This window comes from Haplochromis burtoni, unplaced genomic scaffold, assembly GCF_018398535.1.
Source record: "Haplochromis burtoni strain Fernald_Lab_line unplaced genomic scaffold, NCSU_Asbu1 Contig_78, whole genome shotgun sequence".
NCBI lineage: Eukaryota > Metazoa > Chordata > Actinopteri > Cichliformes > Cichlidae > Haplochromis > Haplochromis burtoni.
The window spans coordinates 1,558,385-1,577,797 of NW_024582439.1; the positions used below are offsets into that span (position 1 = coordinate 1,558,385).

At 39.9% G+C, this 19,413-nt stretch overlaps 1 protein-coding gene across 12 annotated transcripts in view; it reads right to left on the reverse strand.

Moving 5' to 3' along the window:
• LOC102301726 (protein tyrosine phosphatase receptor type M) overlaps nt 1–19,413 on the reverse strand; it is a 161,003-nt gene that overhangs the window by 61,912 nt on the left and 79,678 nt on the right. For all 12 annotated transcript variants that reach the window (XM_014334334.2, XM_014334332.2, XM_014334333.2 and 9 more), the window contains exons 8-11: nt 14,611–14,919; nt 12,188–12,297; nt 6,299–6,500; nt 5,259–5,361 (exon numbers count right to left, since the gene is read on the reverse strand). In XM_014334334.2, coding sequence (XP_014189820.1) covers nt 5,259–5,361; nt 6,299–6,500; nt 12,188–12,297; nt 14,611–14,919 — 724 coding nt within the window. The remainder of the gene's footprint in view (nt 1–5,258; nt 5,362–6,298; nt 6,501–12,187; nt 12,298–14,610; nt 14,920–19,413) is intronic.

Consider the following 19,413-nt stretch of genomic DNA (forward strand, 5'->3'; position numbering starts at 1 on the left):
TGCACGGTAGATGAAAATTTGATGGTATTTTTCTGCTTTCATAATTCCATCAGTTTTGACAAGATCCCCCAAACCATTGGCTGAAATGCATCTCTGCCATGTTTTACAGATGACTGTAGACACTGTGTTGTACCTCATTCCCCTGACCTCCCCCATGCATATTGATAATAATTTAACCCAAAAATGCCAATTTTGGATTCATTACTCCGCAAGACATGTTGCCACTTATTGTCAGTCCAGTCATTGTGCAATCTGGTATACCTCAAACATTTTGTCCCCATTTCCGTTCCATGAGAATGGCTTCTTGACAGCCACCCTGCTACCGAGGCCCTTTCTGACGAACGGTGAACAGTAGATGAATCAACTGAAGGTCAGAGCCATGTCTCGGGTCCTGTGTCAGGTCTTTTAAGGATTTGAATTTTTTTTTTTTCCTGGAAATTAAGTTTTAGGGCTGTCACTTGTTTTGTCTTCTACTTTCCAGTTTCCTCAAACTTTTTAAGGACACGGTGCACACCATGCTGGGATTTAAAAAAAAATTGCCAGCTGATAGCTCTTTGGCAATCACCTTATTAGTGCAAAAAATGACATTTTAAGTCTGTCAATCTAAGTTATGATTTGCAGTTTTTGTAGATTCCATTAAATCAATTGCAACAAGCTACATGTTTTCCCCCATCAGGCTCTCTGTGATAAAGTACCTAAATATAACATTTTATATGGTTTCTTTTCCAAGTTGTCTGTTACATGTAGACAACTGTCATTCATTCGTTGAGTTAGGATCCTTTTTAGTACTTGCTAGATGGTTTTAACCCCCCCCCCGAAAAGTATTTATCCAAAAATGATCAGGTATGAGGGCTGGACTAAAATGAGTGAAACACCAGCCAATGTTCAATGAAAAACTTTAAAAGACCTTTAGAAATCACAGAGAGGGATTGGACAAAACCATAAAAAAAAAAAAAGGAATTAGGAAAAAACTACAAGGAAGTCCTGCTCTGTGGAAGCAAAATATATAGAAATTAGGTGCAGTTCAAGACTTTTGCACAGTAGTTTAGTTCAAGTTTCAGGACATTTGTGTGAAATTTTATAGTAAGTAAAAATTCTTGAATTCTTGAGAATAACAATTGTTTTGCAAAGTCATAAACAAACTTTAAACATTTACTATGAAAATCTAACCAATTCTTTGAGTCCATGTACTTTAAAAAGTTAAGAATTGACGTGGACTGTGTACAGACCAACAACCCCAGTCATGGAAAGCATAAAAATGCTGTAATTTCACAGTGTCATGACCTTTGGATACCACAACCTAATCAGCTGATCTTTGCCTCAAAGTTTAGAATGGCACAGATGGATTGACTGACATCTCAAATGTATTCAACACAAGCGTAATGATGCTTAATGCCAAAGCCATTGAAATTTACTCTCCGACAGAAGATGGAAAGACAGAGAGAAGGAAGGATGAAGTGAAAAGCTGTACCAGATGAATGGTATAAGCCGTTAAAAGTGGTCTGTCAGAATGGCCGGCAGGGCAGACCTGTATTCTTGGTGTAGCACTGCAACCTGAACTGACACCAATTAGGCCTCCTCCAGCCTTGCTGTCCGATAGATTTCAGCTCTGTCGCCATGTGACGCCAACCAATTATGGCGAAATCGACTGGATTGTGACCTGAAACTCTGATTTATTTTTCATGTGGGCTGATAAAGGGAGAACTCTGGGCAGTTTGAGTAGTTGAGGGAACGGGGTATGGGGAGCATTTCAATCACTGTCTCTCTCACTCTAATGCTAATCGGCTGGCTCTACAGTATACGTCTGATTTAAGAGTGGTTATAAGTAACACACTTCTCCTGACCCAGCATCCTTCCTCTGTACCCCTGTCTTCTTACTTTTTATATTTCCCTGGTGTCCATAAAGCTATAAAGCAAACAAATTAGAAAGTGCCATAGATTACATTTGCCATTAAATCGTAAAAAGCGCTGAGTTGTGTCATGTTTAGGCACAGCTATTAGCGTTTGCTCTGCTGTGATCAAAGAAAGTTAGTGCTTATTTTAGTACTGTAGAAAATCCTTTAACTGATTTCAGGCCGTGGTGAAGTAAAGAAAATCTGATGCTACAGGGTAGAAACTATATGGGAACCCGGCCTACTTTAATATGGAACTGAAATTTGTATATATTATACATTTTTCTGTTTATGCATATGCATTTAAGCTTGCTCAAGGCAAAGGTTATGGCAGAAAGAGAGGACTGATTTAGTGGCATGAATGATAAGGAAAGCATCTCAAATCACTTATGTCTGCATCAACATGTACACATCTATTTTGATGTTACGGTGTGAGGAGGCGTATTCTGGCCCTGACGAGGGGCTATTGCAAACATTAGTTTAACGCGACATGACTGATAGACAGTTCGCTAATCCTCTTAAAGAAACAGTGTCCCCTCTGGTAAAAATTGTTCCCGGCTATGCGTGTCATCCCCAGAGATTAGAAGCAAATTCCAAGTTGGAAATGTTATACCGATTAGCAATTACACAAATGAAAAATCGACTGCCTCCCTCAGCAGTGACAACGTCTGCCCAGATCCACCTGAAATATGATTTGACGTCAGCATGACTGCAGGATGCTGAAGTGAAATGGACATTTGTTGTCTGTTATGTCTTCCTTTTTAACCTATCGTGTGATCTTCCAGAGCGCTCCCCCTTCCTGTATTACAGCAAAACATCTGCTGTTAGAAACTCAAATGTCGGGAGCTCTATTACCTCCTAAACTCAATCAGCATGCAAGATTGCGTTATCAAATCAAGCCCCGTGCTGCTTTGCTCTGTAGTGCTGTGGATCAGTGTTCTCCCTTGTCAAATCCTTATTTCACAGGGGCTTTAAAACTGATTTCATAAAGTGTTCAATTTCAAAATGAGCCACCCACTACTCTAGAAAAGATGGCTACTCCTGCAACATGAGCAGTAGCGCAAAAATAAGTAACTATAGTGTGAAATTTAACTCCTTGATTAACAGAATCTCTCAGACTGACTGGATCAGCCAAGTTCAGAAGTTTATGACTTCAGGCCATTCTTCCAGTTTCTCCAGGTGCTTGGACATATTTGCAGCTTTCGATGAACCTTAACTTTAAATCGCATCGTAGCCGTCTCACCCTTCTAACCCAAAAGAGATTAGAGAGGTTGTTATTTTTTCAGTCTGGGAGACTCATATGAGTACATTTATCATTACTGTCCAGACAGGAGATCCCAAAAGACCGCCTAACTCAACTCCTCTGAATGGAAGCTACTTTAAAGTCACCTTAAAATTTCAAAGGCATCGTGTGTCACTTGAGCTGGGGGTGGAAAACACCTTCAAAAGCCTGCCAGTATCTTGTCTTGGACCGGCATCATAATCTCCCCTGTTCGCTAACCTACACCACCTCTTTTCTTTTGCATTTCTTATTTATCGAAGCACTGGCCGCACACATGAAGGCAGAACAGGCAGTGCACTGGCCTTTACGCCCTGTGAGATTAAAGAGAAGTGAGAAAGCGGGAATAGAAGCGTGTACCTGAAAACCTCTAAAGTTTAGACATGAAGAGGCTTTGCTGTGATCAAAGGATTCCTCAATTAGTTTTGAGGTGTATTTGTGCCATGTACTGAACTCTACTGATGAATTTTTTTAATGGATTGTCTTGAGACTCATTAAACATATATAATCCTTAAAACTAAGCGTCTCTATCAAAACATGCTATTTTCTCTGTATTTAATAATTAACAAGCACTGAATGTGCGAGTTTTAAAGCATTACTGCATAGTTGTGGCTCAGAACAGAACGGGTCTCAAACTAAAGTCGCTATCTCCAAAGCCCAATCCATTTCATCTTTTCCTGAGGTGCACATGCCTTCCAACAGGAAACAAAAAGAGGAGTCCAGCATGCTAATGAATGGAAGCTCCAATTCACAACACACTGTTAATTATAATTAGGGGTTTGTAATTACTCAGCTGAAAGAATGGCAGCCTGCATAAGGCCTTCTGAAGTGTACCTGGGAGAAAATTAAAAAGTGATCACTCTGTCATTCTTGCTCAGGCCCCTCTGTTTGGCGCTGGGGCATTAATCTGGGCAGCTGCACATACGGCAAAACATGAGCTGACAAGCCTGACTAAAGATCTCCTGGCTGTAATCTTTAAAGGAATCAGATGAGTTGATAGTGTAAAATTGAGTTTTACAGCAAGCCCGAGTGTTCATTCCCACTCACTCCTCTCAGTCCTGGTGGCTGGAATCACAATATGTTACTGGCCAAGAATATAAATCAGTGCTAAAAAAAAAAAAAAATAAAAAATAGGTTCTTCCTTTGGAAAACTTGGAATGTTAATTCACCACATACTTCTAAAGGGTGCATGACAGTGCGTGCATCCAGTGAGCAACCCCAAACCTACCCCTGTTCTTACAGAACCTGTTCTGGCTTCCCACTGTTCAGTTGTGTTTGATGTACTGCCTGGCAAAGCAACTTACCTGGGCATTGCTAGTCAGATGTTTTATTATTCTGTGCACCCCCAACACAGTTGGCCAGTACTAACTATTTAAAGAAGGAGCTCAGCAGATAGATGGAAAGACCAATACTGCACCCATCTGTTTAAGGCAAAGCTACATCCACCTGCCTGGAATCCAAAGCTCAATAATTAACATTTAATATCTTGTTCCTGCCAGTGGGGAGATTATTTTTTAATTTTGCACTTAGCCAGGCTAATTGATTGTCCCGGCTTCCAGAGCTGAGGTACACTAATACAACCAAACAAATACAATTGGAAAATAACAGAAGAACAAGCGAGATGAACTCCTGCCAGAACCCTGCAGCGGCCTGCATAAACCCTAATCATGACTTTTTGGCATTTGAACAAAACAACTGTACCGTTTCTTTAACAATGACTAATAAATGCTGCATCAAGCAGGCAAAAATCCTACATTTCCCCGGAAGCCTGTGATGACTCCGGGTGGGCAGTCTGGTACATAAAACAAGTGCAAAGGGAAGAGATCCTGAAGCTAGGCTCGGCTACCCCAGCTTTGTTCTGATCTTCAAAGGCTGTGCTTCTCTTTCACAGGATCAAAATCCACAAACAAACAAACTCAGATACATGAAGTAAGGTACTGAATTTCCCTGGCAACTTTCCTTCATGATGAGGCATTGATAAATACAGGCTCTTTGATAGCTATTTGCTGTTGATGATATTTTAATATGCCATTTTGTCTTCTTTTTTTTTTGACTGTGTGCTTGTGGGTGTTATTGTGAGAGCCTACCTGACTGGGGCACCTCTGCTCTGTGCGGGTTTAAGCAGCACAGTGACTGTGCTGTCTGTCTGGTTCAGAGAGGTCTCCTGGTCATATGCTGGCATGGATGGAGCTAAAGAGGAAACCAAGCAGAAGTTTTGTTTTAGTTTATAATATAATATGCAATATAATATTATAATAGGAGATGCATTCATCAGGCATAAATCCTGCTACAAATTCAACATAAATGTATAATTGTAACAAATTTAGCTTTACATGGCTATAAAATGCAAGATAATGTAGTCATTTTGAAACCACAATGTAAAACCATTTTGTATAATGTTCAATTTTTTACCAACGAATATACAATATAAAGTCCTATAATCCATCCCCAGAGATTGTGAACACATTCACCTTATGCACCCACACAATAAAATTTATAGTCCTGACTTAGAAGTAGATTAGCACCTCAGTTTCCCATCAATCTCCTGAATGAAGGCATCCATTTCTTTCACGAGCCTGGCAATAAACCAACGAGCGCGAAGTTGACCCTGTGACACACTGAATGACACAACCTCATACACGCGGTACCTCATGCATAACAGCAGTTATACTGTATATGAGGTTGTGTTACATTTTTAACTGTTTTAATATGTTTGCAACATTTTATTTCAATATCATACAACGGTAATTTTAAACAGTCAACCATTAATGTCTGTAGGGACTGTTTTTATATCAGCTTGGCTTATATACATTTACATTATATCAGATGCTGCTTTTGCAATTGTCAGCATTTTGCTTGCTTTTGAAAATAAATTATTAAATTGGGCAATTTGCAAAATGAAACATTAAAAAAAAAAGCATCAGTTTTCAAAAATTAGAACAAAAAAAAGAACTACAAAATATACGAGTACATGCAAAGTACACAACAATCCAAGTTTGTTTGAGTGAAAGGAAATAACATTTTGCTTTCACACATTTTGACATAAGACCTCTAGAAGCAATAAGCAGTACACTGCTCGTTTGGCATCGTCCACACTGTAACAGGTCTTGCTGTTGACCCCACTGACCTGAAATCTTGGTGGTGAACTGGGTGATGACAGGGGGACCATAGCCCTTGGCTGTGCTAGCGCGCAGGGTGAAGGAATACGTAGAACCCGGGTAAAGGCCTGTGAACATGTGGGTGGTCTCGTTACCCAGCTTCACAACCTTCCCACTCTGGTTGGAGAGGTCCAGTTCAGGGTCAAAGGAGCTCACCGCTTTGTAGGAAATCTAGGAAGGAAGAAAATTTACATTCTCACCGTGGCCTCTGGTACTCCGCATTCAGCACTGTTTATCATGAATAAGATTGGTATTCATACCACAAACGCATTTTGCGTTTTAGGCATTTAAGCGACTCACCAAGCTAAATCATGTACACGTCCTTACCGTTTTGCGGTTTTGCATCCCAGTCGCGGTGTGTGTGTTATCATACTTTTCCAGTCTTTTTCCCTTCTGCAAGTCTAAAATGCCAAGAAGCATTTTTTAAAAGTCTCATGCTGCGTTTCCTCACTTGCGTGACCCTGAGTTACCACCCTATTTAGGAATACCCGTACAGTAACTAATGCAATCATTTCACCAAATACAAATGGATGCTGCCTTCCACCAGTGAAACAGACGAAATGATTTGCACATGTAATGCAAAAAAAGCTCTGTGGAATTTGGATTTAATTCTAAAGCCAGTGCTTCAAGCAATTTTTTGAAAGGTCTTGCTTTGTGCATGAGCTTCTGACTTGTCAACAAGGTTTTATGCTTATTTCCAAAATTAGGGAAGTACAAAAGGTCTGTGGAGACACGCTGTCTCATTATATGGGTTAGTATTGTCTGTAAAAGCATAGGTACATATTTTTAAGGCAAAGCTGATGCAAGCTTGTGGTTTCAAGGAGAGAGAAAATATACTTAATGTATTCCTTCTCCATTAATGAAAGCAGGGAGCTCTGGAGGGAAGCATTAAGGTGAGTGTTTTTGCTAATATCCATTTTGAATAACTGTAAAGTTCCACTTTAAGAAAATGCCTCTGCTCGTAAAGGAAAACCTCCATTATAATTCCAATTAAGGAACACAAAGGGAGTTTGGAGTGCTGCATAATTTGTGTCCATCAAGTTTTGAAATGCTTCTAGGCTTTCTCATTTAGTCTTTGTCTCCAAAATGAGCTTGTGATGCCAAATCCTATATCATAACTTTACAGGAGAGGAATTTGGAATGACTTGTCAACACTGGGAATATGGGCAGGCTTTTAAAACCATAACATAACTCACGGAAAACAAATAATAAAACTTATCCAAGAAGATTAACTGGCCCATTTGACCATATATATCCCGGTTTTCAGACCCCACTGGTTTAGATGTGTCTGACAGAGGTAAATGACCGTATAAAGACATAAACAGACATGCCTATAGCACCTCTGGAAAAAAAAGCAAAAATAACAATGGAACATAAATTCTATTCGTTTAATTTTGTTTGTGAAAAAAACACTTAAAAATCAGTTGAGTTTTAACTGACAATAAGTCAAATATGTATTAGAAAAACACTTTAGTACAATGCAGTGTATTTTTGTAATAGTTCGTGTTGCCACGATTGGCCGCTGAATTTAAATTAAAAGAAAATCTGCCGTATATCTTTCAGTAAATGTTGGCTCATGTCTGTCAGAAAAGATGTCAATAAAATAGCATTCACGGAGCACTGGTCAAAAAAGGAATGGGGCTGAAGTCTCTTTGATATCAAGCCTTGTTAGATATATTTCACTTTGAGTTCTTTGATAATGTCAAATCAAAGCAAGGTCTTGACTTATAAGAAGCAACTTCTGGTGAACACAGGCAGAATAGATTCAGGGTTACTTTTCTAAAACCAGACTGGGATGTGGGATGAGGGAAGACACCTGGAGCGAGTCGGCAGCTTTCTAGGTTTTACTTGTCTGTCATCCCATTTTAAATGAAGTGATGTGAATATTAAACCCTACACTGGATCTTTGGGAAGGCCAGAGAATGTAATACATTTAAATCCTACTCCTCACTTATGGGGCCCTAAACGATCAAGCCTCTTTACATCTTAACAGAACAGTGCTATCATAGTCTTTGTTATGATCCTTCTTCACCGAGGGCACAGTACTATGAAGCAAGCTCAACATATCCATCCTTTTTCTTATCTGGCTTCACTTAGCCAAACATCAGTGGTCACATACATCAACTCAGTCAAGTCAACGCCGGGTTTTCAAATGTAGCTATGAGTGTGTTCCCATGTTAGTGGTCACATTGGTTGCATAGGGCCAGTCACAAACATGGACAGGTCTGCAGACAGCAGAGTGACACATTTGACAAAGAACAAAGAAATTGTTCTCTTATCACCCAACAAAACATCAATTCATTTATAAGTATCTATATTCTTTGTAGACTGTTCTTTTTAACATCCTGTTCTCTAATCTTGAACGTAGGTCTAGAGTTTGTTACTATGGCGATGTACCTCAGTGAATTAAAATCACCTCTGAAAAAATGTGAAATCCAGGTTGAAATCTACCTAGAAAAGCTGCCCGGCTAAGATCTGAATGCTGCTTTGTAGTAAAGCCCTCAAATGTATGGTTAGCCTGTGGGATTTTCAGGCCATCTCATGTGTCCTGTGTTTCTCTTCATCATCATTTGCTGGTTTCTCCTTTTGCAATTTTCCAGTGTGGACCCGTGCCATTTTGTTTACTGGATTTCCTTTCTCCATGCGAGTTTTAAAATACTCAATTTTAAATGCCACAAATACCAATAAAGTACTTGGCTCTCAGAGTACAGATGCATTTGTGGTTTCTAGTGTTTCCTGTAGTAAAATGGGAGGCAGAGTCTTTATTTATGGAGCTCCTCTCAGTTGAGGTTTAGGAGGCAGACACTCCCTCGTTTTTAAATTGGGGCTTAATTTTTTTTTCTTCTTCTTTCGACACCGATGAATTTGATAAGCTCATAGTCAGGACCAGCCCAAGTGACCCTGAACCATCACTTGGTTATGCTGGTATAGGCCTAAGTTGCAGTGGGACTTCCCTTTACACCGAGCACCTTTCCTCTCTGTCACTCTCCTTGCATTTATATTGCCACTATTGCATGTCATTAACTTTGTGTCTTCTCTCTCCCCCACAGTTTGTACCTCTTCCTTTCTGCTTCCTCCATTTCTCCGTTCTGCACACATTTCTGCCTCATCAGCACCGTGTTTCTAATCTGTGGTTACTCCCCAACCTGAACGGTGCATAAAGTCTGTTTTTCAGTGCTTAACGTTTTTCCCCCTTCATCTCTCCTCTTATTTTAACAAGTTGAATAAGAGGAGAGAGGAACATGACTATCTGACATTTAGTTGAGTCAGATGGTCATGCTCCCTGAGCCTGGCTCTACTGCAGCTTTCTAACTATTAAATGGAAGGTTTTCCTCCCCACTGTCACCAAGTACTTTGCTCAAACTACATCATGTGACTGCTCTCTACAATATTTCACGACCAATACCAAGTTAAAAGCCCCAAGATTTGGTGATCTATGTCGAGAATTACATTAAATTCCATTTTCTTCTAAAATAAAAGCTGATAAAAGTGATTCAAGGTGAGGTTAGAAAATCTATAATGCTTTAATGTATATTAAAACCTGGAAATGGCAGGATGTCAGTGACTTATTGCTTTCCTTTTACTAGGCACATTACAATGCTGTTAAGGCTTTAAAGACAGAAATAATAGCTGCAGCATGTAATTGATGGAGTGGGTTCATAAACTGAAATGCATTCGCCTCAATATAAATGAGAACCTGACAAAGTGGCGTTGCAGCCGTGCTATTGGCTCTAAATGCTTTTACCTGTATTATGAAATTTTTAAAAAGATAAACAACTAAAACACGATGCTCTAAAGGCAATTAAGTGTACTGGAAACCCACCATTTCTATGGACATTGTTTTCCTGCTCTCAGCTGACATCTCTTAGTGCCATGCAGCCGTGTGCGAGACATAACACTCCACTAAACACACTTGAATAAACAAGGTCTTGTTATGCTTCTCACTTTAGATCTCTCCGCTTTGATTCAGATGTCCCTGTGCTGTTGAGGGGAAATGTATTTTACATTTCAGTCGTCTTATTGTATGGCAATAAATGGAGCAACATATGCAGCAACTCTATTTGGATTATTCAATCGGCTTTCTGTGAGTGAGGAACGTTTCTGTCGATGCTCGATAACCTAGCCAAAATACCAAGTGTGTGCAAGCGAGGACAGGAAGGAAAATCAACAGAGAAAGATCAATCTGTGGGAAAGGCTGGATGATTACTTCCACCTTAAGCTGGTTAAGATCAATGTGTACATATAGTGTGAGTGTGTCTGGAGACTGTATTATTCAAGACTATGAAGCTCCTGGACAGCGCATACAAGAGCTCGGTGGAGTCTAATGTCAACAACAACTCAGAGCTGATTTGTGATGCATGTGGGTTGTTCATGAATCTAAAATTCTTTAGAGGTCATTCATGTGTTAAAGAACAGAAGATGATAGAAGCTTGCAGTTTAGATGTACAGTTGACCACATTTGGACTGCGCTACATTTAAAAAAGCCTGTTTAAAGCAAGATTATTATGAAAACTCTGAACAAAGTAAATCTTCCATAGTGCTTTGGGTTTAACCTGCTCCACAAGTAGGCTATAACTAAGAGCTAATATGGTTGATCTAATTATAACCTGTTTTACTGCAGTGCATAGTCAAGATGATTGCACTTTAATGACCTCAAAACACAGACCTGAAACATCAAGTAGATTACCGAGGCATAAGTTCACATTAAGTAGGTACTGAAAGAGCCAATTGTGATGATTCTGTATTAATTAAGAGCATAAAAAGACTAATAGTTTAATGCGTAAATAGCAGCTTTGTGAGGCTGAACCAAAGCACATCAGTGCTAACATCATCAGACTAAAACACTCACAATAACAACGCTGACTTACTGATATTTGACATATACCAGTACCCGACTGGTGCAAAACACAAAGCACTCTATACTCGAGGCTGCCACGAATCATCATTAGCACTAATTCGTAAAACTAGGCAGCCAATTGGACAACAAAAATTTTAAACTAATGTCTTTTGCTCAGGCAAAGGACAAGGGATAATCAAAGTTATAAAAATCCATCCGCGGGGCAAAAGCTTAACAAAGAGAACATCAGTGAACACTAATATTATAACTAAACCAATAACCAACCTGCTGAATTCTGCTGTCAGCCTAGTTTGCTCACTTTATAATTATGTTAATCCAATGAATACATTATTTTCTTCCCCATTGTATCAGTAGGGCTGGAGTTAATTCGCATGATTTGAAAACATTAAACTGTGCAGTGCTTAACAAATTTATTAGACCACCCGTCATAAAAACAAGAGAATAAATATTATGAATCCTAAAACTAAAAATTACACCATTACTAACTGACTCCGTGTTTTTACAGCCGTGTTTGAGCCGGCACACTGGACTTCAGAAATTAATCGAGCGTAATGTTCTACCACTGAAACAAAATTGTCTGTTCAGGTAAGCAAGTAAACAATTGAAATGCAACTGAAAACAACAATTTGGCATCTTAATCAAAAATTAATAATGTGCTTTACTGTTTTTTCCACTTTTGTGTGAAACAGTAAATTTGAAAATTCATGGAGAACAGTTAGGTTTTTGGCATTAAAATACATTTACATTAAATAATTTGCCTAAATCAATTTTAAAAATGATTCAGGTAAATAGCAATATTGTTCATTTAAGGCGTCCCTGGCATAAACCTACATTAGGTGTGGTCTAATAATAATAATAATAATAATAATAATAATAATAATAATAATTAAATGCGTTCAAGGCAAAAGGCAAAAAGCCATGAGCTAAATCGAAGGAGTCTGTTTACTGTTCGAAAGCGTGGATAGTTTCTTAAGCACGTTGCTAGCGACTGTGTTAGTACCTCATACTGAGTGATGATCCCGTAAGTCTGCGCCGGTTCTCTCCACTTCAGGATGATCTTCTCCTCGTAGGCACTGCCCTGAATGGACTCCAGAGGAACCGCCCCAGGCACTGTGGGAAATGCGTACATGTGTTAATAACTACCGAATTAAGCAGTAGTTTACTTTAGTTTCGTTTTTCAATTATTCTTTTAATTGTTTTTTACCTTATTCTACGGATTAGCTTTTAACTGACCTGTTTTTTAATTTCTTTTTTTAAAATACTGAAATTGATTGACTGCTTTCCAAAAACTGTAGCTGAGTTGAAATCTTCAAGGACTGAAACAAGTTTCTAAAAAGTTTTCTCAGAAGGATTTTCTTGCCACATATTTGACACTTTTCACCTTTCTTAAGTTAAATTATTGCCAATAAAAGTTGATGAAAGCAGCTGTAGCCCTTTCCACTATGATTTACTAAGCAAAGCACCTTAAACTAAACTAATGTGCATACCAAAAAAGGCTTTTCAAGGATGCACGCTAAAAATGTGAGAAAGCCAACATCAAATGCAATTTTTTAAACTGGAATTTGCAAGATTATTTCAAGTCAGTGTTACTCAAGATACTGTTATACATGTTTTACAGCAAACCTGAACACTTTCTTACAGATAGAAATGGATAGAAAAGATGAAGTTGTAAACCCACAGGAACAGCAGGAATCTTAATCTTTCTGCAATGTTTACTTGTACTGAGATACTGCCAAAGAGATCTAGTCCTTTAACCCCTCATGTGAATTGCTTTCATTCTTTAAGCGAAAGAGACTGATGTGGAGATGTACTTTTTTTTTTGTTTAAAGATTTATCTTGAACACAACTAGAGCTACACCCTGCCTGTACACTTTCTCCCATGGGACCCTAAGCACACAGATACACATACAGAAACACATATCAGTCAGATACTGAGAAACAGTTGCCACTTTCAAGTTTCCAACCAGAGATATCTGAGCCAGACATGACTCTTTTCTACAGCTGAGCCTGTTATCTGGCGGCCGGGGTTCCTTGAGACTTCTGTAGAGTTCATTTCCTGTGTCTGCTGAGGCAACACAGAAGATCTTTCATCTTTCAAGGAGGTGAAACAACTATCCGACACAGAGGCTTACTGTCTGACTTCTGTGCTCTCCTGAAAAATATTTGGAATATCCCAGACTTTGTTTGTGGCTGTGAATCGGATGAGAACCTACACATCCTAAAGATCGAAACATCAAAACTGTAATAACAAAAGCAAGTTGTTCAGCTGTTGAAGACACATTTTCTTTTATTAAATGTTAAGAGAAAGTGTGTTAGCGTGCCATATACATACATATACACTGACTGAATTTTCTACAGTAGAATCCAGTAGTAAATTCAGTCAGATCCATCATTTTGAGAAGTAAAGATCAGATTATTGAAAGAAGAAATTAAATGCAAGTCTTTGGGGGGGTTGTTTTTTTTTTGTTTTTTTTTAAACAATGACATCTAATATAGTTAGTGCATGTCTGTGAACAGGTGGCGACACAACATCTCCACATACACAGCCTACTAATCTTAGAGCCTATTTCTTAAGAAAATAAGACTTTTAAGCTATTTACATTTATACACACTGTTACGACCCAAGGTGACCCCAGTGTGAGGTTTCCTGTGTGCTTTGTGGTCTCTCTGTGATGTGATTTGATGACAGAAAAACTGGCCAGTGTTCTGCAGGGCTATTTAAACCCCACCTTCTGAGGCCTTGCTTCATCTCTTCTTTTGAGTTACTGTCTTAATTGTTTTTTTGCCAATTGACCCATGCACCACTTTACACCACTGACATGGACTTACACAAATCATGATTATTATAATAAACCCCTGGTAATCCCTGTTCAGTTGCTGGCATGTCTCCATTCTTTGTTGTGTCCTATGAGCAACTAAATTGGGTCTCATTTGTTGCATAGTGAATTTAACACATCGGACTGTAACAAATGCCACGTCTCTACCCCCAATGTCAGTATCACAAATCCAGTGATGGAACTGGTGTTTAGCTCAGTAGGATAAGAAATGGGGAAGCTTGAACTCACAAGTATGAGTCAGAATTGAGGTGCACGGTTATTTTTTTCCTCCACTGTTGAGAATGTTTAAACTGCATTTCGTTTTATTATAAATTATTAAGCATTAATAGAAAATATTTGTCTCTCTGAAGTTAAAAAGTAAATTAAATATGTCTAGATGATGTTGAAGTATCTTGAACTGATGTCGGCACAATTTCCACAACTTTCATTTTGGAATAGACATTGACAAACACAGAAATGTCTGCAATGTCTGGGTTTCAGTGAGTTTTAGAATGCAAATATCATCTAAAAGTAAAACTATTTTTTCCTGCCCTGTAAGGCTTTATAGTTGAGCTAAGAAAAAAAATGGACTATTGATGTTACTTACCATCCTCATCGGTCTGAACCTCCAGCTCTGTGCTCTCCTTGACACCCTCCGGGTTGCGCAGCACTAGCTTGACGCTGAGGTTGGTGAATGGAGAGAGATTGTGGATAGTGTGCTGAGGATCGCGACTCTGAGTGTCATAACACACTTCCTCACGTGTCTCTTCCTTGCCGGCTACTCTGTACCGGTACTGGACGGTAAGGTTATAGCTGTGGCAGCGGGTCACGTTATAGCCCAGAGGTTCCCAGCGCACTGTAACCTGTTTGGACTGGATGTCCACCACTTCCAGCCTCCGTGGGCCGTGCATAGGCTCTGGCGAAATCGAAAGAGAAGGAAGTGTGAACTTACATAAAGATAATCAATTGGGTCATATTAAATGCCAGGTGTTTCAGGCCAGATGCAATAAAATCAAAATTACTGAGGTTTACGTGGGTTAGAGAAAGCTCCTTTTCCTTTGGGCCAAAAAAAAAAAAAAAAAATCCAGTAGTAGATTTTTCATAACACTTCAGACCCAGTCAATACTTTCATTCATATTAAAATACCACTTTTTTCTGTTTATAGTTCATATTTCCAGAAAATATTTCAAAATTTCAAAGGCACAGACTGATACTGAGCATTGCCAAATCCCATTACCGTTGCTAACTTGGGCTCACAGCAACTAAAGGCACCAAGACACCACAGGTCTGTCGCTGGAAACCCTCAGCAGGTGGTGTATCATCCCTTCAGAGCGTGCCATTCCTCTGCTTCTTCTGCCTTGTCCTCCGCCTTTTCTACTCTATTTTCCATCTCGCCCAGTGACGGTCAGCTATTAGCACCACACTGATACAGAGTCAGCCAACCTGTCAATCCAGGCAGGACACAACCCCCACCGCTATCCTATCACCTCTAATCACATACACTGTCTCCTTGCCTTTTCTCTTCCACTTTATCCATTTTCTCTCTCCTTCCTTCTCTCTCTTTTTCCATGACTCCCCTTTTCTATTTCCCGCGCTCTCTCTTTCTCCTTTCCCCACCTATTTTCCCCTCTTGCGCTCCCTCTCTCCCTCCTTTCCTACGGGAGGAAAGCAGCCCAAGCACAAGGTAATGGGATCAATTTCCATTCCAGGTTAAATTCGCAGTCCATTTCTCTGGAACTTAACACTTTACCACCTATTAGGAAGAGCCAGAGCTCAATTTCCCCGTTCCCCAGGAGACACAGTCCAGCAATTCAGAGGCGGCCACGGCAGCCATGTTTAACATTCTAGAGATGTGTGAAGGGAGACTGGACTCAGGCTAGAGCACGGTGTTCATTTTTACAGATTGTATGAAAGACAGAACAAACAAGCAAGAAACCAACAAACACTGTTGGCATTATGATCACAGACGTTTCTTTTTGTTATCTTCCGCTATCCAGCATATTATTACTGCGATAAAATGTTCAAGGTTTATCGAGAATCCTTTCAAATGATCTTGCAGGAGTTTGAGTAGCGCTATAGAAAATCTACAAGGTAGAAATGAACGGTTTCAAAAAAATTAGGTCATGACATGTGAAAACTCGGGCCTGTACAAGTGGAAAAAGGGCTCCTTGATGAATGAAAGATCGAACGCCTGCCGATTTCACGAGGAGAAACAACGGATGTGATTTCTCCTGCACTTTTACAGACAGGATGAAATAGCATTAGAAGAGCCTGAAGGAGACAGAGGAAGAGCTGTTGAAGGCAGATTGGGAAAGGGATGTCAATGTGCAGTATATAGTACATGAAATACAAAAGGCTACAAATGTGATGCCTCACAAAAAGGCATAATCTCCTTCCAAAAGGGAAAAAATGGCATCTATGATATATTCAAGACTGATTTGCTACTATAGTTCAAATAAAAGTAAACATTCCACTAAAATTCCTCATTCAGCACACGTATCCATCAGCTTTAATCGTGACTTAACAAGCAGTTGAGAGAATATAGAGCTATCTGTGTTGGTTTACTTGTGTTTTGTCATTTCTTAGCCTGAATTTTACTCTGCAGCGAATGTCTTACTCTGCCACTAAAATGCAGTAATAATATAAAAAGTGGTGTGATACTTAAGAAAATGTAATCACACCCTCCAAAAACAAACAAACAGACAGACAAAACAAAAAAAACAAAACAAAGATTCTAAGGAAAAACTGGGAGCAACTGGCAATGAGAAATAGGCTTCTTCACTCGATTGCAGTGTTGGGAGAGCCATCCAGAAAATAGAAGTTTAAACCCCTTTATTTGCGGAACTATCTGTTGGCCGCACTCTGTAGGCAACGGTTACACTAAAAGCACAGAGAATTGCAGGGTGGCCAGGCACAGAAATCAAATTAAACCAGATGCTCTCAGAGTTACAAATGCACCAAAGTGTGAATCTCAAACAGACGCGCACAAGCGACAGAGTTAGTCTCATTTCTGGAGCGTTCAAGGAGAATGTCACACTCCCATCTTTGTGGAACATCATAGATAATGTCCACTGCACCCTAATTCGGGCCAATGGAGAGCTGCCAGGATGGGAAGCACTTGTGGAAAATATAACTGTGCTGAGAAACAACCGTAGGCCCACGAAGAAGGGACATTAATTTATTTTGTTACACCCCAGCCCAGGGAAAACTGGCGTGCAACATAAGGAAAATAAAAGGAAAAATGCCCCCCCACTCCCTGCTCTTAAGGAGGACGAACCAACAAAAAACAGCTACCATGGATTTCACAACAGCCAGTCAGTTTATTGAGTCCCAAAAGGTAGCAGGCATCAGGGTGAGCATGGCCAAAACAACAAACAAAAACTCTAGAAACAAAATGCAGCTGGCTTACCTTCACAGAAAACCCCAAACGAAAATTACAGGTGTCTTACCTGCCTCCCTAACCAAAAACAGGAGAAAAGGTTCACAAAGAAAAATGGCTTCTCACCCCTACAGCTACCGAGTAAGAAAAAGTATCAACAACTATTTACAACTATATACAACAAATTACAACAAATTATTTACAACACCGGGGGGGAGATCGCAACACTGACAAACTGAAACACAGGGCTTAAATACGTAGAGGGAGCAATCAGGGAATGGACAATAGGACTGTGTTTCCCTCGAATCGTAACAATTTGTGTCTATTTGCTTTACTGGCGGTAGGATTATTAGACGTATTCTTTTTATTTTTGGGTGTACAAGTCGCAGGAAAGATACACAAAAGAACATCGGCCGTTTGGAAGCAGCTTTTATAATTATTCTATAGCCTCTGCCTGGTGTTTTGTAGAGAAAAGGCTAATTGTTTGTTGCCCCACTGGCTCCCTGTAGTGCAAATGCCAGCTGTCTGAGGGAGGCAGTAAAACGAGAGGATCTGTGGCAGAACTTGTAACCCATGATTCAGAATGACTTCATTGCTTGCATGAACAACAAGGTGCCTTATCCGTTTTAGAGCCCGGTCATGGATGACTTTGAAGAAAGAGGAAAAGGAAAAAAAACGCCGTGCATCCTCCTCCCTCACTTAATCTGAAATGAACAGGTCAGGCTGAATGGCTGATATCCTTTATAAGTCCCTTCATGAATAGATGAAGACCATGCAGCCATTCTCAAATGGGCCCACAGGCCCGTGAATGACAACTGATGAGATGAGCCTATTACCCCAGTTTACTGTGGCTGCAAGTTTAGTTTTATTGACTGAACAGTAAGAGGCTCAGTATCAAGAGCACAAACAGAAACAACAACAAGGAATAATAGGGCTAGCTCTGAAAATCCATACCATTTTTTTCCTCCCCACAATGCTCTCAAGCTATCACAGTCTCAGGGCGACATTGGGGTGAAAGTACTAAAAATATGACTCCAATATCTCTCCAGTATGGCAGATATTTCTAGTGGAATAGAGTTATAATAATGGCTATGAAAGCATCCCTTGGAGCAGGAAATTACTGAGGTCTATCTTATGCCAGGGCACTCAGAATGAGCTCCAGTGAGAGCCAGATTGGTATTCCAAGCGGTGGACAAATTATCACCTGCCCCACACTCACCGATGTAATTGAATAATTTGAACTTGACATTTACATAGAACTATTAGTGATTTTTTGTCATTACAGTCTGACATTTAAATAATGTTTTTAGAAATTATCAGCACATTATTGCGTCTTGCTAATTTGATTGGGCCCTGCGTACATGCTACTGCAGCTCATGCGATAACATGATTTTGCCAAACATTAAATAAAAAAAAAAATTATAAAAACAACAACAACAACAACAACAAATAACCGCATGTTGCAACTGGCTGTCCTAGAGGGGGCTTCAAATGGTGCACTTAGCCCCTGGGAAGAGCAAGACATTAGTCCTGGATGAAAGGAAACAAATTGGGCATGTCTGGAGCACAGCCACTTTACTACTAGATGAATGTGTGTGTGCGGGCGTGTGTGGCTGTATAAAGGGGACCATGTGTGTACTCTTGTGTGCTTACCATCTTATGAGTGTAAAAGAGTTTCCATATGCGTGCACAGCAGCACACGTCTGGTTTCTCAGCATCTTTCTGGCTATATGTACAGAAGAGCGATTTACTTATCAGATTTTCCTCAGGCTTCGCAGCATACGAGCCATTCGGAAAGCCGGGATCTTTATCAGATCCACATCGATTAAGAGAAGAAAAGCCTGATGCTGGCTTAGACTTCCATCTACCTGCTCAGCAAACAGACCCAGAAGGGGGGGGAGAAAAACCTGTTTCCCCAGTGATTAGAAACCCCCAGCAAGTCAATGTGGCTCCCTTGCCTGTTCACCGTCTCATCAGGCTGAGGAAGAGGAGGGGAGTGCTTTGACTTTCACAGGATGGCCCGTAGATGGT